This window comes from Oncorhynchus clarkii, chromosome 22 (genome assembly GCF_045791955.1).
Source record: "Oncorhynchus clarkii lewisi isolate Uvic-CL-2024 chromosome 22, UVic_Ocla_1.0, whole genome shotgun sequence".
Taxonomy (NCBI): Eukaryota; Metazoa; Chordata; class Actinopteri; order Salmoniformes; family Salmonidae; genus Oncorhynchus; species Oncorhynchus clarkii.
The window spans coordinates 51,083,514-51,100,327 of NC_092168.1; the positions used below are offsets into that span (position 1 = coordinate 51,083,514).

The 16,814-nt window shown below is 44.0% G+C and overlaps 1 protein-coding gene across 1 annotated transcript; it reads left to right on the top strand.

Moving 5' to 3' along the window:
• The first annotated feature begins 254 nt into the window (after positions 1-254).
• Positions 255-1,960, top strand: LOC139380372 (frizzled class receptor 7a). Its single transcript, XM_071122991.1, has one exon. It carries the CDS (start codon positions 255-257, stop codon positions 1,929-1,931), a length of 1,677 nt encoding a protein of 558 aa, XP_070979092.1. The 3' UTR covers positions 1,932-1,960.
• The last annotated feature ends 14,854 nt before the right edge of the window (positions 1,961-16,814 follow it).

Consider the following 16,814-nt stretch of genomic DNA (forward strand, 5'->3'; position numbering starts at 1 on the left):
AGTACATTTTTCTAACTCAAATGAGTACCTTTTTCCATCAGCTAATTACAAAGACCTAAAACCAAGAAGTCATGAGAATACGGAGACCATGCGCACGGTTTTGTGAACTTGTACAAGCAGTTTAGGCTCGAGACAGAAAAGCGAAACCCGTTTTATATGTAAGAGATCATTTTTCTGGTATATATGAAACTCGAGTTTTTGAAAAGGAAAATTTTTTACATTTAGGATTTTATTCAATGTTTTTTATTTTAACTATGGTGGAATCGGCTCATTGGGCAGGTACGGCGCGTTGTGCGCTGGTGATCTTGTGTGCGCTTTTCCCGTTGTGTTCAGGCCAGTCCCACGGTGAGAAGGGCATCTCTATACCCGAACACGGCTTCTGCCAGCCCATCTCCATACCCCTCTGTACGGACATCGCATATAACCAGACCATCATGCCGAATCTCCTCGGTCACACGAACCAGGAAGACGCCGGGCTTGAGGTGCACCAGTTCTACCCGCTCGTCAAGGTCCAGTGTTCCATGGACCTGAAGTTCTTCCTGTGTTCTATGTACGCGCCGGTCTGTACGGTGCTCGAGCAGGCTATCCCGCCGTGCAGGTCTCTGTGTGAGCGGGCGAGACAAGGCTGCGAGGCCCTGATGAATAAGTTCGGTTTCCAGTGGCCGGAGAGGCTCCGCTGTGAGAACTTCCCCGTCCACGGAGCGGGAGAGATCTGTGTGGGTCAAAACACCTCGGACACCGGTAGCCCCACCTCGTACCCAACACCCTACCTTCCTGAGCTCATCACTCTACCCCCCAATATGGGTCGACCGAGCCAGCAACAGGAGTTCTCCTGCCCGCTACAACTGCAGGTGCCCAACTATCTGAACTACTACTTTATGGGGGTTAAGGACTGCGGCGCGCCTTGCGAGCCCACCAAGCCCAACGGGTTGATGTATTTTCGGGAGGAGGAGGTGAAGTTTGGCCGGCTCTGGGTCGGGATCTGGTCCATTCTGTGCTGTGTGAGCACCCTGTTCACAGTGCTGACCTATCTAGTGGACATGCGACGGTTCTGCTACCCGGAGAGGCCTATCATCTTCCTCTCCGGCTGTTACTTCATGGTGGCCACTGCCTACGCCACCGGGTTCATCTTAGAGGAGAAAGTGGTGTGTGTTGATAAATTCAAGGATACTGGTTATAAGACTGTAGCTCAGGGAACTAAGAAGGAGGGCTGTACAATTCTCTTTATGATTCTGTATTTCTTCGGCATGGCCAGCTCTATATGGTGGGTGATTCTGTCCTTCACATGGTTCCTCTCTGCCGGTATGAAGTGGGGGCATGAAGCCATTGAGGCCAACTCTCCGTATTTCCACCTCGCTGCCTGGGCTGTACCCGCTGTTAAAACGATTACCATCCTGGCCATGGGACAGGTGGATGGAGATCTACTCACAGGGGTGTGTTATGTGGGCATCAACAGTGTGGATTCCTTGCGTGGTTTTGTTCTGGCACCTCTTTTTGTCTACTTGTTTATAGGGACGTCGTTCCTTCTCGCGGGATTTGTCTCTCTGTTCCGGATCAGAACTATCATGAAACACGACGGAACCAAGACGGAGAAGCTGGAGAAGCTTATGGTTCGGATCGGAGTGTTCAGTGTCCTCTACACCGTTCCTGCCACGATCATCATAGCCTGTTACTTCTACGAGCAGGCGTTCCGTGAACAGTGGGAGAAAACTTGGCATACACAGATCTGTAAAAGGTTTGCTGTGCCTTGTCCACCAAACAATTTTGCGCTCATGACGCCAGACTTTACTGTCTTCATGATTAAGTATTTGATGACTTTGATTGTCGGCATCACCTCCGGGTTTTGGATATGGTCAGGCAAAACACTGCAGTCATGGCGCAGGTTCTATAAGAGACTGAGTACCAGCAACGAGGGAGAAACGACAGTATGAACATCAATGACAGACCGAGTACCAGCAACCAGGGAATGATAATATAATAGACTGTGTCCCAAATGGCACCCTACGCCCTATTTAGTGCACTACTTTTGGCCAGGGCCCATATAGTAGTGCACTATTAAGGGAGTAGGGTGCCATTTGGGATCAGAACATAACGCATGGAATAAGACATATGATGAGTTCAATATGGGGGTCCGTGGCTCGTGCAGCCCCTCCCCCTCCCGAACTGGACGATCAGAATCCTTTCGGGAGCCAATAAAAAGCCATTGTGGCTTCCCAGATCCCAGGGTTGTTGTTACGAAAACAAGCTCATACGGACACTATATTGTGCAATGATCATCTGAAAACGGATCGTTCCTAACGTATCGTTACCGGCATGTAGGTCAAATTCTGAATCATGTAGAGCCCCTGGGTGTTTGTAAGAAAGTGTTTTTCATTTACAGAGGTGATCCTGTAACAATTGTATACAATGAATGAGCCTATTCACACTATAGAGCTACGACGACATCATATAACGAACGCTACTGGCTTCAGTTGAAGAAAGAACACGTTTGACCTGATGAATTTATACTGCATTCACAGCCAACCAGTGACAATCATGCATATATTTGTGGCACAGTAAGACTGACAGACATTGCATTTAGAAATAGGATAGAATATGCATGTGTGTAGCAGTGGAATTATGCAAGCTACTGCAGTATACATAACTTGCAAAAACATATATTTTTTTTCTCCAAAAAATTAAATCTATTTTGGATAAAAATCATGCAATTTTTTTACAAATGCTTTTTAATGCTGTAAACGGTTTGTAGGCTACCTGTACAATTTCACAGATTAAAATTATTATTATTATTATTTTAAATGTCTTGATTTTGTGGTCAATGTGTAGCCTATGAGAATAGTTTATATTTAGAGGAATAAGGTATTGTAAGTAGATGATTTAAGGGATAGTTCACTCAAACCCTCACCCTGTAAACAGTCTATGGAGGTAGGACAGCAATCCATGCTGTGGTTTAGTTTCCCTGGCACGGTTTACAAATGCTAACGTTTTAGCATTTCTGGACGCAAATCCCATTCAAGTCCTGGTACCGATATTAGCATTTTTTCGCGCCTCACGTTCAAAACATTGAAAAGTATTTCAAAATAATTGTGAAGCTCAACTAAGTCACTTATACATGGTGTTGAACATGATGCGTGAAAAATGCAGTTATCCAACAATGTGTATGCCACCATTTTGGTCTATTTAAAATCTTCTCTCATTGATTGAGACAGGTGGGTGTCCAAAGTCCCGCCCCCCTAGCCTAGTGGTTAGAGGAGACAGGTGGGTGTCCAAAGTCCCGCCCCCCTAGCCTAGTGGTTAGAGGAGACAGGTGGGTGTCCAAAGTCCCGCCCCCCTAGCCTAGTGGGTAGAGGAGGCAGGTGGGTGTCCAAAGTCCCGCCCCCCTAGCCTAGTGGGTAGAGGAGGCAGGTAGCCTAGTGGGTAGAGGAGGCAGGTAGCCTAGTGGTTAGAGGAGGCAGGTAGCCTAGTGGTTAGAGGAGGCAGGTAGCCTAGTGGTTAGAGGAGGCAGGTAGCCTAGTGGTTAGGGGAGGCAGGTAGTCTAGTGGGTAGAGGAGGCAGGTAGCCTAGTGGGTAGAGGAGGCAGGTAGCCTAGTGGGTAGAGGAGGCAGGTAGCCTAGTGGGTAGAGGAGGCAGGTAGCCTAGTGGGTAGAGGAGGCAGGTAGTCTAGTGGTTAGAGGAGACAGGTAGTCTAGTGGTTAGAGGAGGCAGGTAGCCTAGTGGTTAGAGGAGGCAGGTAGCCTAGTGGTTAGAGGAGGCAGGTAGCCTAGTGGTTAGAGGAGGCAGGTAGCCTAGTGGTTAGAGGAGGAAGGTAACCTAGTGGTTAGAGGAGGCAGGTAGCCTAGTGGTTAGAGGAGGCAGGTAGCCTAGTGGTTAGAGGAGGCAGGTAGCCTAGTGGTTAGAGGAGGCAGGTAGCCTAGTGGTTAGAGGAGGAAGGTAACCTAGTGGTTAGAGGAGGCAGGTAGCCTAGTGGGTAGAGGAGGCAGGTAACCTAGTGGTTAGAGGAGGCAGGTAGCCTAGTGGTTAGAGGAGGCAGGTAACCTAGTGGTTAGAGGAGGCAGGTAGCCTAGTGGGTAGAGGAGGCAGGTAACCTAGTGGTTAGAGGAGGCAGGTAGCCTAGTGGTTAGAGGAGGCAGGTAGCCTAGTGGTTAGAGGATCAGCATCTTAATTAGAACAATCAGCCTATCAGCGTCTTAATTAGAACAATCAGCCTATCAGCGTCTTAATTAGAACAATCAGCCTATCAGCGTCTTAATTAGAACAATCAGCCTATCAGCATCTTCATTAGAACAATCAGCCTATCAGCATCTTAATTAGAACAATCAGCCTATCAGCATCTTCATTAGAACAATCAGCCTATCAGCATCTTAATTAGAACAATCAGCCTATCAGCATCTTAATTAGAACAATCAGCCTATCAGCATCTTAATTAGAACAATCAGCCTATCAGCATCTTCATTAGAACAATCAGCCTATCAGCATCTTAATTAGAACAATCAGCCTATCAGCATCTTAATTAGAACAATCAGCCTATCAGCATCTTAATTAGAACAATCAGCCTATCAGCATCTTAATTAGAACAATCAGCCTATCAGCATCTTAATTAGAACAATCAGCCTATCAGCATCTTCATTAGAACAATCAGCCTATCAGCATCTTCATTAGAACAATCAGCCTATCAGCATCTTCATTAGAACAATCAGCCTATCAGCATCTTAATTAGAACAATCAGCCTATCAGCATCTTAATTAGAACAATCAGCCTATCAGCATCTTAATTAGAACAATCAGCCTATCAGCATCTTAATTAGAACAATCAGCCTATCAGCATCTTAATTAGAACAATCAGCCTATCAGCATCTTCATTAGAACAATCAGCCTATCAGCATCTTCATTAGAACAATCAGCCTATCAGCATCTTCATTAGAACAATCAGCCTATCAGCATCTTCATTAGAACAATCAGCCTATCAGCATCTTAATTAGAACAATCAGCCTATCAGCCTGCTAGATACATAGGTTTGTTGGGCCGTGTCCAACATGGAAATGACCTGAAACAGTCCCATTGTCATGTTAGAAGCACAACCTACATAGGTTTGTTGGGCCGTGTCCAACATGGAAATGACCTGAAACAGTCCCATTGTCATGTTTGAAGCACAACCTACATAGGTTTGTTGGGCCGTGTCCAATATGGAAATGACCTGAAACAGTCCCATTGTCATGTTAGAAGCACAACCTACATAGGTTTGTTGGGCCGTGTCCAACATGGAAATGACCTGAAACAGTCCCATTGTCATGTTAGAAGCACAACCTACATAGGTTTGTTGGGCCGTGTCCAACATGGAAATGACCTGAAACAGTCCCATTGTCATGTTAGAAGCACAACCTACATAGGTTTGTTGGGCCGTGTCCAACATGGAAATGACCTGAAACAGTCCCATTGTCATGTTAGAAGCACAACCTACATAGGTTTGTTGGGCCGTGTCCAACATGGAAATGACCTGAAACAGTCCCATTGTCATGTTAGAAGCACAACCTACATAGGTTTGTTGGGCCGTGTCCAACATGGAAATGACCTGAAACAGTCCCATTGTCATGTTAGAAGCACAACCTACATAGGTTTGTTGGGTCGTGTCCAACATGGAAATGACCTGAAACAGTCCCATTGTCATGTTAGAAGCACAACCTACATAGGTTTGTTGGGCCGTGTCCAACATGGAAATGACCTGAAACAGTCCCATTGTCATGTTAGAAGCACAACCTACATAGGTTTGTTGTGCCGTGTCCAACATGGAAATGACCTGAAACAGTCCCATTGTCATGTTAGAAGCACAACCTACATAGGTTTGTTGGGCCGTGTCCAACATGGAAATGACCTGAAACAGTCCCATTGTCATGTTAGAAGCACAACCTACATAGGTTTGTTGGGCCGTGTCCAACATGGAAATGACCTGAAACAGTCCCATTGTCATGTTAGAAGCACAACCTACATAGGTTTGTTGGGCCGTGTCCAACATGGAAATGACCTGAAACAGTCCCATTGTCATGTTAGAAGCACAACCTACATAGGTTTGTTGGGCCGTGTCCAACATGGAAATGACCTGAAACAGTCCCATTGTCATGTTAGAAGCACAACCTACATAGGTTTGTTGGGCCGTGTCCAACATGGAAATGACCTGAAACAGTCCCATTGTCATGTTAGAAGCACAACCTACATAGGTTTGTTGGGCCGTGTCCAACATGGAAATGACCTGAAACAGTCCCATTGTCATGTTAGAAGCACAACCTACATAGGTTTGTTGGGCCGTGTCCAACATGGAAATGACCTGAAACAGTCCCATTGTCATGTTAGAAGCACAACCTACATAGGTTTGTTGGGCCGTGTCCAACATGGAAATGACCTGAAACAGTCCCATTGTCATGTTAGAAGCACAACCTACATAGGTTTGTTGGGCCGTGTCCAACATGGAAATGACCTGAAACAGTCCCATTGTCATGTTAGAAGCACAACCTACATAGGTTTGTTGGGCCGTGTCCAACATGGAAATGACCTGAAACAGTCCCATTGTCATGTTTGAAGCACAACCTACATAGGTTTGTTGGGCCGTGTCCAACATGGAAATGACCTGAAACAGTCCCATTGTCATGTTAGAAGCACAACCTACATAGGTTTGTTGGGCCGTGTCCAACATGGAAATGACCTGAAACAGTCCCATTGTCATGTTAGAAGCACAACCTACATAGGTTTGTTGGGCCGTGTCCAACATGGAAATGACCTGAAACAGTCCCATTGTCATGTTAGAAGCACAACCTACATAGGTTTGTTGGGCCGTGTCCAACATGGAAATGACCTGAAACAGTCCCATTGTCATGTTAGAAGCACAACCTACATAGGTTTGTTGGGCCGTGTCCAACATGGAAATGACCTGAAACAGTCCCATTGTCATGTTAGAAGCACAACCTACATAGGTTTGTTGGGTCGTGTCCAACATGGAAATGACCTGAAACAGTCCCATTGTCATGTTAGAAGCACAACCTACATAGGTTTGTTGGGCCGTGTCCAACATGGAAATGACCTGAAACAGTCCCATTGTCATGTTAGAAGCACAACCTACATAGGTTTGTTGGGCCGTGTCCAACATGGAAATGACCTGACACAGTCCCATTGTCATGTTAGAAGCACAACCTACATAGGTTTGTTGGGCCGTGTCCAACATGGAAATGACCTGAAACAGTCCCATTGTCATGTTAGAAGCACAACCTACATAGGTTTGTTGGGCCGTGTCCAACATGGAAATGACCTGAAACAGTCCCATTGTCATGTTAGAAGCACAACCTACATAGGTTTGTTGGGCCGTGTCCAACATGGAAATGACCTGAAACAGTCCCATTGTCATGTTTGAAGCACAACCTACATAGGTTTGTTGGGCCGTGTCCAACATGGAAATGACCTGAAACAGTCCCATTGTCATGTTTGAAGACCAACCTACATAGGTTTGTTGGGCCGTGTCCAACATGGAAATGACCTGAAACAGTCCCATTGTCATGTTAGAAGCACAACCTACATAGGTTTGTTGGGCCGTGTCCAACATGGAAATGACCTGAAACAGTCCCATTGTCATGTTAGAAGCACAACCTACATAGGTTTGTTGGGCCGTGTCCAACATGGAAATGACCTGAAACAGTCCCATTGTCATGTTAGAAGCACAACCTACATAGGTTTGTTGGGCCGTGTCCAACATGGAAATGACCTGAAACAGTCCCATTGTCATGTTAGAAGCACAACCTACATAGGTTTGTTGGGCCGTGTCCAACATGGAAATGACCTGAAACAGTCCCATTGTCATGTTAGAAGCACAACCTACATAGGTTTGTTGGGCCGTGTCCAACATGGAAATGACCTGAAACAGTCCCATTGTCATGTTAGAAGCACAACCTACATAGGTTTGTTGGGCCGTGTCCAACATGGAAATGACCTGAAACAGTCCCATTGTCATGTTAGAAGCACAACCTACATAGGTTTGTTGGGTCGTGTCCAACATGGAAATGACCTGAAACAGTCCCATTGTCATGTTAGAAGCACAACCTACATAGGTTTGTTGGGTCGTGTCCAACATGGAAATGACCTGAAACAGTCCCATTGTCATGTTAGAAGCACAACCTACATAGGTTTGTTGGGCCGTGTCCAACATGGAAATGACCTGAAACAGTCCCATTGTCATGTTAGAAGCACAACCTACATAGGTTTGTTGGGCCGTGTCCAACATGGAAATGACCTGAAACAGTCCCATTGTCATGTTAGAAGCACAACCTACATAGGTTTGTTGGGCCGTGTCCAACATGGAAATGACCTGAAACAGTCCCATTGTCATGTTAGAAGCACAACCTACATAGGTTTGTTGGGCCGTGTCCAACATGGAAATGACCTGAAACAGTCCCATTGTCATGTTAGAAGCACAACCTACATAGGTTTGTTGGGTCGTGTCCAACATGGAAATGACCTGAAACAGTCCCATTGTCATGTTAGAAGCACAACCTACATAGGTTTGTTGGGCCGTGTCCAACATGGAAATGACCTGAAACAGTCCCATTGTCATGTTAGAAGCACAACCTACATAGGTTTGTTGGGCCGTGTCCAACATGGAAATGACCTGAAACAGTCCCATTGTCATGTTTGAAGCACAACCTACATAGGTTTGTTGGGCCGTGTCCAACATGGAAATGACCTGAAACAGTCCCATTGTCATGTTAGAAGCACAACCTACATAGGTTTGTTGTGCCGTGTCCAACATGGAAATGACCTGAAACAGTCCCATTGTCATGTTAGAAGCACAACCTACATAGGTTTGTTGGGTCGTGTCCAACATGGAAATGACCTGAAACAGTCCCATTGTCATGTTAGAAGCACAACCTACATAGGTTTGTTGGGTCGTGTCCAACATGGAAATGACCTGAAACAGTCCCATTGTCATGTTAGAAGCACAACCTACATAGGTTTGTTGGGCCGTGTCCAACATGGAAATGACCTGAAACAGTCCCATTGTCATGTTTGAAGCACAACCTACATAGGTTTGTTGGGCCGTGTCCAACATGGAAATGACCTGAAACAGTCCCATTGTCATGTTTGAAGCACAACCTACATAGGTTTGTTGGGCCGTGTCCAACATGGAAATGACCTGAAACAGTCCCATTGTCATGTTAGAAGCACAACCTACATAGGTTTGTTGGGCCGTGTCCAACATGGAAATGACCTGAAACAGTCCCATTGTCATGTTAGAAGCACAACCTACATAGGTTTGTTGGGCCGTGTCCAACATGGAAATGACCTGAAACAGTCCCATTGTCATGTTAGAAGCACAACCTACATAGGTTTGTTGGGCCGTGTCCAACATGGAAATGACCTGAAACAGTCCCATTGTCATGTTAGAAGCACAACCTACATAGGTTTGTTGGGCCGTGTCCAACATGGAAATGACCTGAAACAGTCCCATTGTCATGTTAGAAGCACAACCTACATAGGTTTGTTGGGCCGTGTCCAACATGGAAATGACCTGAAACAGTCCCATTGTCATGTTAGAAGCACAACCTACATAGGTTTGTTGGGCCGTGTCCAACATGGAAATGACCTGAAACAGTCCCATTGTCATGTTAGAAGCACAACCTACATAGGTTTGTTGGGCCGTGTCCAACATGGAAATGACCTGAAACAGTCCCATTGTCATGTTAGAAGCACAACCTACATAGGTTTGTTGGGCCGTGTCCAACATGGAAATGACCTGAAACAGTCCCATTGTCATGTTAGAAGCACAACCTACATAGGTTTGTTGGGCCGTGTCCAACATGGAAATGACCTGAAACAGTCCCATTGTCATGTTAGAAGCACAACCTACATAGGTTTGTTGGGCCGTGTCCAACATGGAAATGACCTGAAACAGTCCCATTGTCATGTTTGAAGCACAACCTACATAGGTTTGTTGGGCCGTGTCCAACATGGAAATGACCTGAAACAGTCCCATTGTCATGTTAGAAGCACAACCTACATAGGTTTGTTGGGCCGTGTCCAACATGGCCTGAAATGAGGGAAGTTACATTTATGTAGATTAAATCTGTGCTGTGATTGACCTTTCCAATGCCATCTGTATTTTCTTTTGACCTTAAAATCAACATGGATTTTTGTCACTTCCTGATACGTTGCCGCCACCTATCTGCAGTTTGGCGTGTGTCAGATTTGACTACCAGCTAATAGTATTAAGAAAAACAAGATTAAAAAACTGACAGCTCAGGTATAAAATAAAAAATGTTTGTAACGATCACAGTTATCTTATTCTTCAGTCCCACTGGCAGATACTGAAACGAAAATTAGATGCAATTTGTACGCTTCCTCTAAAACTGTCTGGACTTCTAAACAGGGCCTGTTCTGTTGTACTACAACTGTCTGGACTTCTAAACAGGGCCGGTTCTGTTGGACTACAACTGTCTGGACTTCTAAACAGGGCCGGTTCTGTTGGACTACAACTGTCTGGACTTCTAAACGGGGCCTGTTCTGTTGGACTACTGGACGAGTCATATAAATCAAATCAACGTTTATTTGTCACGTGCTGAATACAACAGGTGTAGTAGACCTCACAGTGAAATGCTGAATACAACAGGTGTAGTAGACCTTACAGTGAAATGCTGAATACAACAGGTGTAGTAGACCTCACAGTGAAATGCTGAATACAACAGGTGTAGTAGACCTCACAGTGAAATGCTGAATACAACAGGTGTAGTAGACCTTACAGTAAAATGCTGAATACAACAGGTGTAGTAGACCTTACAGTGAAATGCTGAATACAACAGGTGTAGTAGACCTCACAGTGAAATGCTGAATACAACAGGTGTAGTAGACCTCACAGTGAAATGCTGAATACAACAAGTGTAGTAGACCTTACAGTGAAATGCTGAATACAACAGGTGTAGTAGACCTTACAGTGAAATGCTGAATACAACAGGTGTAGTAGACTTTACAGTGAAATGCTGAATACAACAGGTGTAGTAGACCTAACAGTGAAATGCTGAATACAACAGGTGTAGTAGACCTCACAGTGAAATGCTGAATACAACAGGTGTAGTAGACTTTACAGTGAAATGCTGAATACAACAGGTGAGAGGCTATATACAGTAGAGGGGCTATATACGGTGAGAGGCTATATACAGTAGAGGGGCTATATACAGTAGAGGGGCTATATACAGTAGAGAGGCTGTATACAGTAGTTAGGCTATATACAGTAGCGAGGTTATATACAGTAGAGAGGCTATATACAGTAGAGGGGCTATATACGGTGAGAGGCTATATACAGTAGAGGGGCTATATACAGTAGAGGGGCTATATACAGTAGAGAGGCTGTATACAGTAGTTAGGCTATATACAGTAGCGAGGTTATATACAGTAGAGAGGCTATATACAGTAGAGGGGCTATATACAGTAGAGGGGCTACATACAGTAGGGAGGCTATATACAGTAGAGGGGCTATATACAGTAGAGGCTATATACAGTAGAGAGGCTATATACAGTAGAGGGGCTATATACAGTAGAGAGGCTATATACAGTAGAGGCTATATACAGTAGAGAGGCTATATACAGTAGAGAGGCTATATACAGTAGAGGGGCTACATACAGTAGGGAGGCTATATACAGTAGAGGGGCTATATACAGTAGAGGCTATATACAGTAGAGAGGCTATATACAGTAGAGGGGCTATATACAGTAGAGGGGCTATATACAGTAGAGGGGCTACATACAGTAGTGAGGCTATATACAGTAGAGGCTATATACAGTAGAGGGGCTATATACAGTAGAGAGGCTATATACAGTAGTGAGGCTATATACAGTAGAGGCTATATACAGTAGTTAGGCTATATACAGTAGCGAGGTTATATACAGTAGAGAGGCTACATACAGTAGAGGGGCTATATACAGTAGTGAGGCTATATACAGTAGTGAGGCTATATACAGTAGAGGCTATATACAGTAGCGAGGTTATATACAGTAGGGAGGCTATATACAGTAGAGGGGCTATATACAGTAGCGAGGTTATAAACAGTAGGGAGGTTATATACAGTAGAGGGGCTATATACAGTAGTGAGGCTATATACAGTAGTGAGGCTATATACAGTAGAGGCTATATACAGTAGCAAGGTTATATACAGTAGGGAGGCTATATACAGTAGAGGGGCTATATACAGTAGAGGGGCTATATACAGTAGAGGCTATATACAGTAGAGAGGCTATATACAGTAGAGAGGCTATATACAGTAGAGGGGCTACATACAGTAGGGAGGCTATATACAGTAGAGGGGCTATATACAGTAGAGGCTATATACAGTAGAGAGGCTATATACAGTAGAGGGGCTATATACAGTAGAGAGGCTATATACAGTAGAGGCTATAAAAGTAGCAAGGCTATAAAAGTAGCGAGGCTATAAAAGTAGCGAGGCTATATACAGTAGAGGCTATATACAGTAGAGGGGCTATATACAGTAGAGAGGCTGTATACAGTAGAGGCTATAAAAGTAGCAAGGCTATAAAAGTAGCGAGGCTATAAAAGTAGCGAGGCTATATACAGTAGAGGCTATATACAGTAGAGGGGCTATATACAGTAGAGAGGCTCTATACAGTAGAGGGGCTATATACAGTAGAGAGGCTCTATACAGTAGAGGGGCTATATACAGTAGAGAGGCTATATACAGTAGAGAGGCTATAACAGTAGAGGGGCTATATACAGTAGAGGGGCTATAACAGTAGAGGGGCTATATACAGTAGAGGGGCTACATACAGTAGTGAGGCTACATACAGTAGAGGCTATATACAGTAGAGGGGCTATATACAGTAGAGAGGCTATATACAGTAGTGAGGCTATATACAGTAGAGGCTATATACAGTAGCGAGGTTATAAACAGTAGGGAGGCTATAAAAGTAGCGAGGCTATATACAGTAGAGGCTATATACAGTAGAGGGGCTATATACAGTAGAGAGGCTCTATACAGTAGAGGGGCTATATACAGTAGAGAGGCTATATACAGTAGAGAGGCTATAACAGTAGAGGGGCTATATACAGTAGAGAGGCTATAACAGTAGAGGGGCTATATACAGTAGAGGGGCTACATACAGTAGTGAGGCTATATACAGTAGAGGCTATATACAGTAGAGGGGCTATATACAGTAGAGGGGCTATATACAGTAGAGAGGCTGTATACAGTAGAGGCTATAAAAGTAGCAAGGCTATAAAAGTAGCGAGGCTATAAAAGTAGCGAGGCTATATACAGTAGAGGCTATATACAGTAGAGGGGCTATATACAGTAGAGAGGCTCTATACAGTAGAGGGGCTATATACAGTAGAGAGGCTCTATACAGTAGAGGGGCTATATACAGTAGAGAGGCTATATACAGTAGAGAGGCTATAACAGTAGAGGGGCTATATACAGTAGAGGGGCTACATACAGTAGTGAGGCTATATACAGTAGAGGCTATATACAGTAGAGGGGCTATATACAGTAGAGAGGCTATATACAGTAGTGAGGCTATATACAGTAGAGGCTATATACAGTAGCGAGGTTATAAACAGTAGGGAGGTTATATACAGTAGAGGGGCTATATACAGTAGTGAGGCTATATACAGTAGTGAGGCTATATACAGTAGAGGCTATATACAGTAGCGAGGTTATATACAGTAGGGAGGCTATATACAGTAGAGGGGCTATATACAGTAGCGAGGTTATAAACAGTAGGGAGGTTATATACAGTAGAGGGGCTATATACAGTAGTGAGGCTATATACAGTAGTGAGGCTATATACAGTAGAGGCTATATACAGTAGCAAGGTTATATACAGTAGGGAGGCTATATACAGTAGAGGGGCTATATACAGTAGAGGGGCTATATACAGTAGATGCTATATACAGTAGAGAGGCTATATACAATAGAGAGGCTATATACAGTAGAGGGGCTACATACAGTAGGGAGGCTATATACAGTAGAGGGGCTATATACAGTAGAGGCTATATACAGTAGAGAGGCTATATACAGTAGAGGGGCTATATACAGTAGAGAGGCTATATACAGTAGAGAGGCTATATACAGTAGAGAGGCTATATACAGTAGAGAGGCTATATACAGTAGAGGGGCTATATACAGTAGAGGCTATATACAGTAGAGAGGCTATATACAGTAGAGAGGCTATATACAGTAGTGAGGCTATATACAGTAGAGGCTATATACAGTAGTTAGGCTATATACAGACACCGGTTAGTTGGCCCAATTGAGGTAGTTTGTACATGAATGTATAGTTAAAGTGACTATGCATATTTGATAAACAGAGAGTAGCAGCAGTGTAAAAGAGGGGTTGGGGGGGGGACACACAATGCAGATAGTCCGAGTCTTATGGTTTGGGGGTAAAAACGGTTGAGAAGCCTCCGGTACCGCTTGCCCTGCGGTAGGAGAGAGAACCGTCTATGACTGGGGTCTTTGACAATTTTTAGGGCCTTCCTCTGACAATGCCTGGTATAGAGGTCCTGGAAGCTTGGCCCCAGTGATGTACTGGGCCGTATGCACTACCCTCTGTAGTGCCTTGGGGTCGGAGGCCGAGCAGTTGCTATACCAGGCAGTGATGCAACCAGTTAGGATGCTCTCGATGGTGCAACTGTATTTGGACCATGATAGTTTGTTGGTGATGTGGACACCAAGGAACTTGAAGCTCTCAACCTGCTCCACTACAGCCCCTTTGATGAGAATGGGGGCGTGCTCGGTCCTCCTTTTCCTGTAGTCCACAATCATCTCCTTAGTCTTCAGTTTAGAGGAAATAAACAAAACCGATGAAGAATACATACCGTTTATCAAAAAGGAACATTCACTCTGTTTACAGTAACAAGCGGTGACGGTCTTTTTACAGTAACAAGCAGTGACGGTCTGTTTACAGTAACAACTTAGTTAGGGTCTGTTTACAGTAACAAGCAGTGACGGTCTGTTTACAGTAACAAGCAGTGACGGTCTGTTTACAGTAACAACTTAGTTAGGGTCTGTTTACAATAACAAGCGGTGACGGTCTGTTTACAATAACAAGCAGTGACGGTCTGTTTACAGTAACAAGCAGTGACGGTCTGTTTACAGTAACAACTTAGTTAGGGTCTGTTTACAATAACAAGCAGTGACGGTCTGTTTACAGTAACAAGTTAGTTAGGGTCTGTTTACAATAACAAGCAGGGACGGTCTGTTTACAATAACAAGCAGTGACGGTCTGTTTACAGTAACAAGCAGTTAGGGTCTGTTTAGTTTACAATAACAAGCAGTGAGGCTCAGGGCCGGATTAAGAAATCCAGGGCTCCATTTTTTTTAGTAGCGCCTGTAGATAGATATATCTTAATTGATCCATCTATAACGAGTCTGGACTATAATCAATTAAACCACATCTATAACCAGTCTGGACTATAATCAATTAAGACATGTCTATAACCAGTCTGGACTATGATCAATTAAGACATGTCTATAACCAGTCTGGACTATAATCAATTAAGACATGTCTATAACCAGTCTGGACTATAATCAATTAAGACATGTCTATAACCAGTCTGGACTATAATCAATTAAGCCACATCTATAACCAGTCTGGACTATGATCAATTAAGCCACATCTATAACCAGTCTGGACTATAATCAATTAAACCACATCTATAACCAGTCTGGACTATGATCAATTAAGCCACATCTATAACCTGTCTGGACTATAATCAATTAAGCCACATCTATAACCAGTCTGGACTATAATCAATTAAGCCACATCATAACCAGTCTGGACTATGATCAATTAAGCCATATCTATAACCAGTCTGGACTATGATCAATTAAGACATATCTATAACCAGTCTCGACTATGATCAATTAAGCCACATCATAACCAGTCTGGACTATGATCAATTAAGCCACATCTATAACCAGTCTGGACTATGATCAATTAAGCCATATCAATGCAGTTAAACAGGTTCATGGTAAATAATGAGTTATGTTGGTTTACACATATGGCTCTTCCAAAGGCCGTTACATGCTGATTATTACGGTCATGTTATATACTTAGGCTATTGTAAGGAATATGGCTACTGCCTCTGCCCAGAGGAATACTAGGCTTTCATGACAACGGCCGTTAGATTTCACTTTACCACGTACGAGCCCCTGGTTAGAACCACGTACGAGCCCCTGGTTAGAACCACGTACGAGCCCCTGGTTAGAACCACGTACGAGCCCCTGGTTAGAACCACGTACGAGCCCCGGATTAGAACCACGTACGAGCCCCTGGTTAGAGTCCCCGTTGCAGCTTTCACTTTCTTCCGCTACATTGGTGGCAGCGTTGGGATCACGTCCAGCTCACGTCTAGTCATGTGATCTAGTGGTGGGAAGCATTCGGTTTTCAGCACTGTGTTGGGTGTAATTACATTGATATAGTCAGTGTTGGGTATAATTACATTGATATATCTAATAAACAATGGATAAGCAACAATGGGCATGATGGATAGAAGTAGTCACTACAGGTGTGATCAAGCCTCACATCAAAGTTACTTGAAGCTGAACGGAAAGTGTTACGCCCGGATCTGTTACTCAAAAGAAAATCCTCTGTGACGGTCTTTACATACAGGAAGTTAACTTACCCCTGTTTAAAGTGTTATTACAACCATGGAGTTCTGTTGTCACATCGTAGACAGATAATGTGTGTTGTGCAGTAAAACAACTATCCTGTTTTTATTTAGGACGCAAATCAGTAAAAATTAAACGACTGTTGACCCATCCTGTTCTGATC

Bases quoted from the DNA above. Each gene is read 5' to 3' on its own strand.
- LOC139380372 (XM_071122991.1), top strand. From the start codon at position 255: ATGGTGGAATCGGCTCATTGGGCAGGTACGGCGCGTTGTGCGCTGGTG.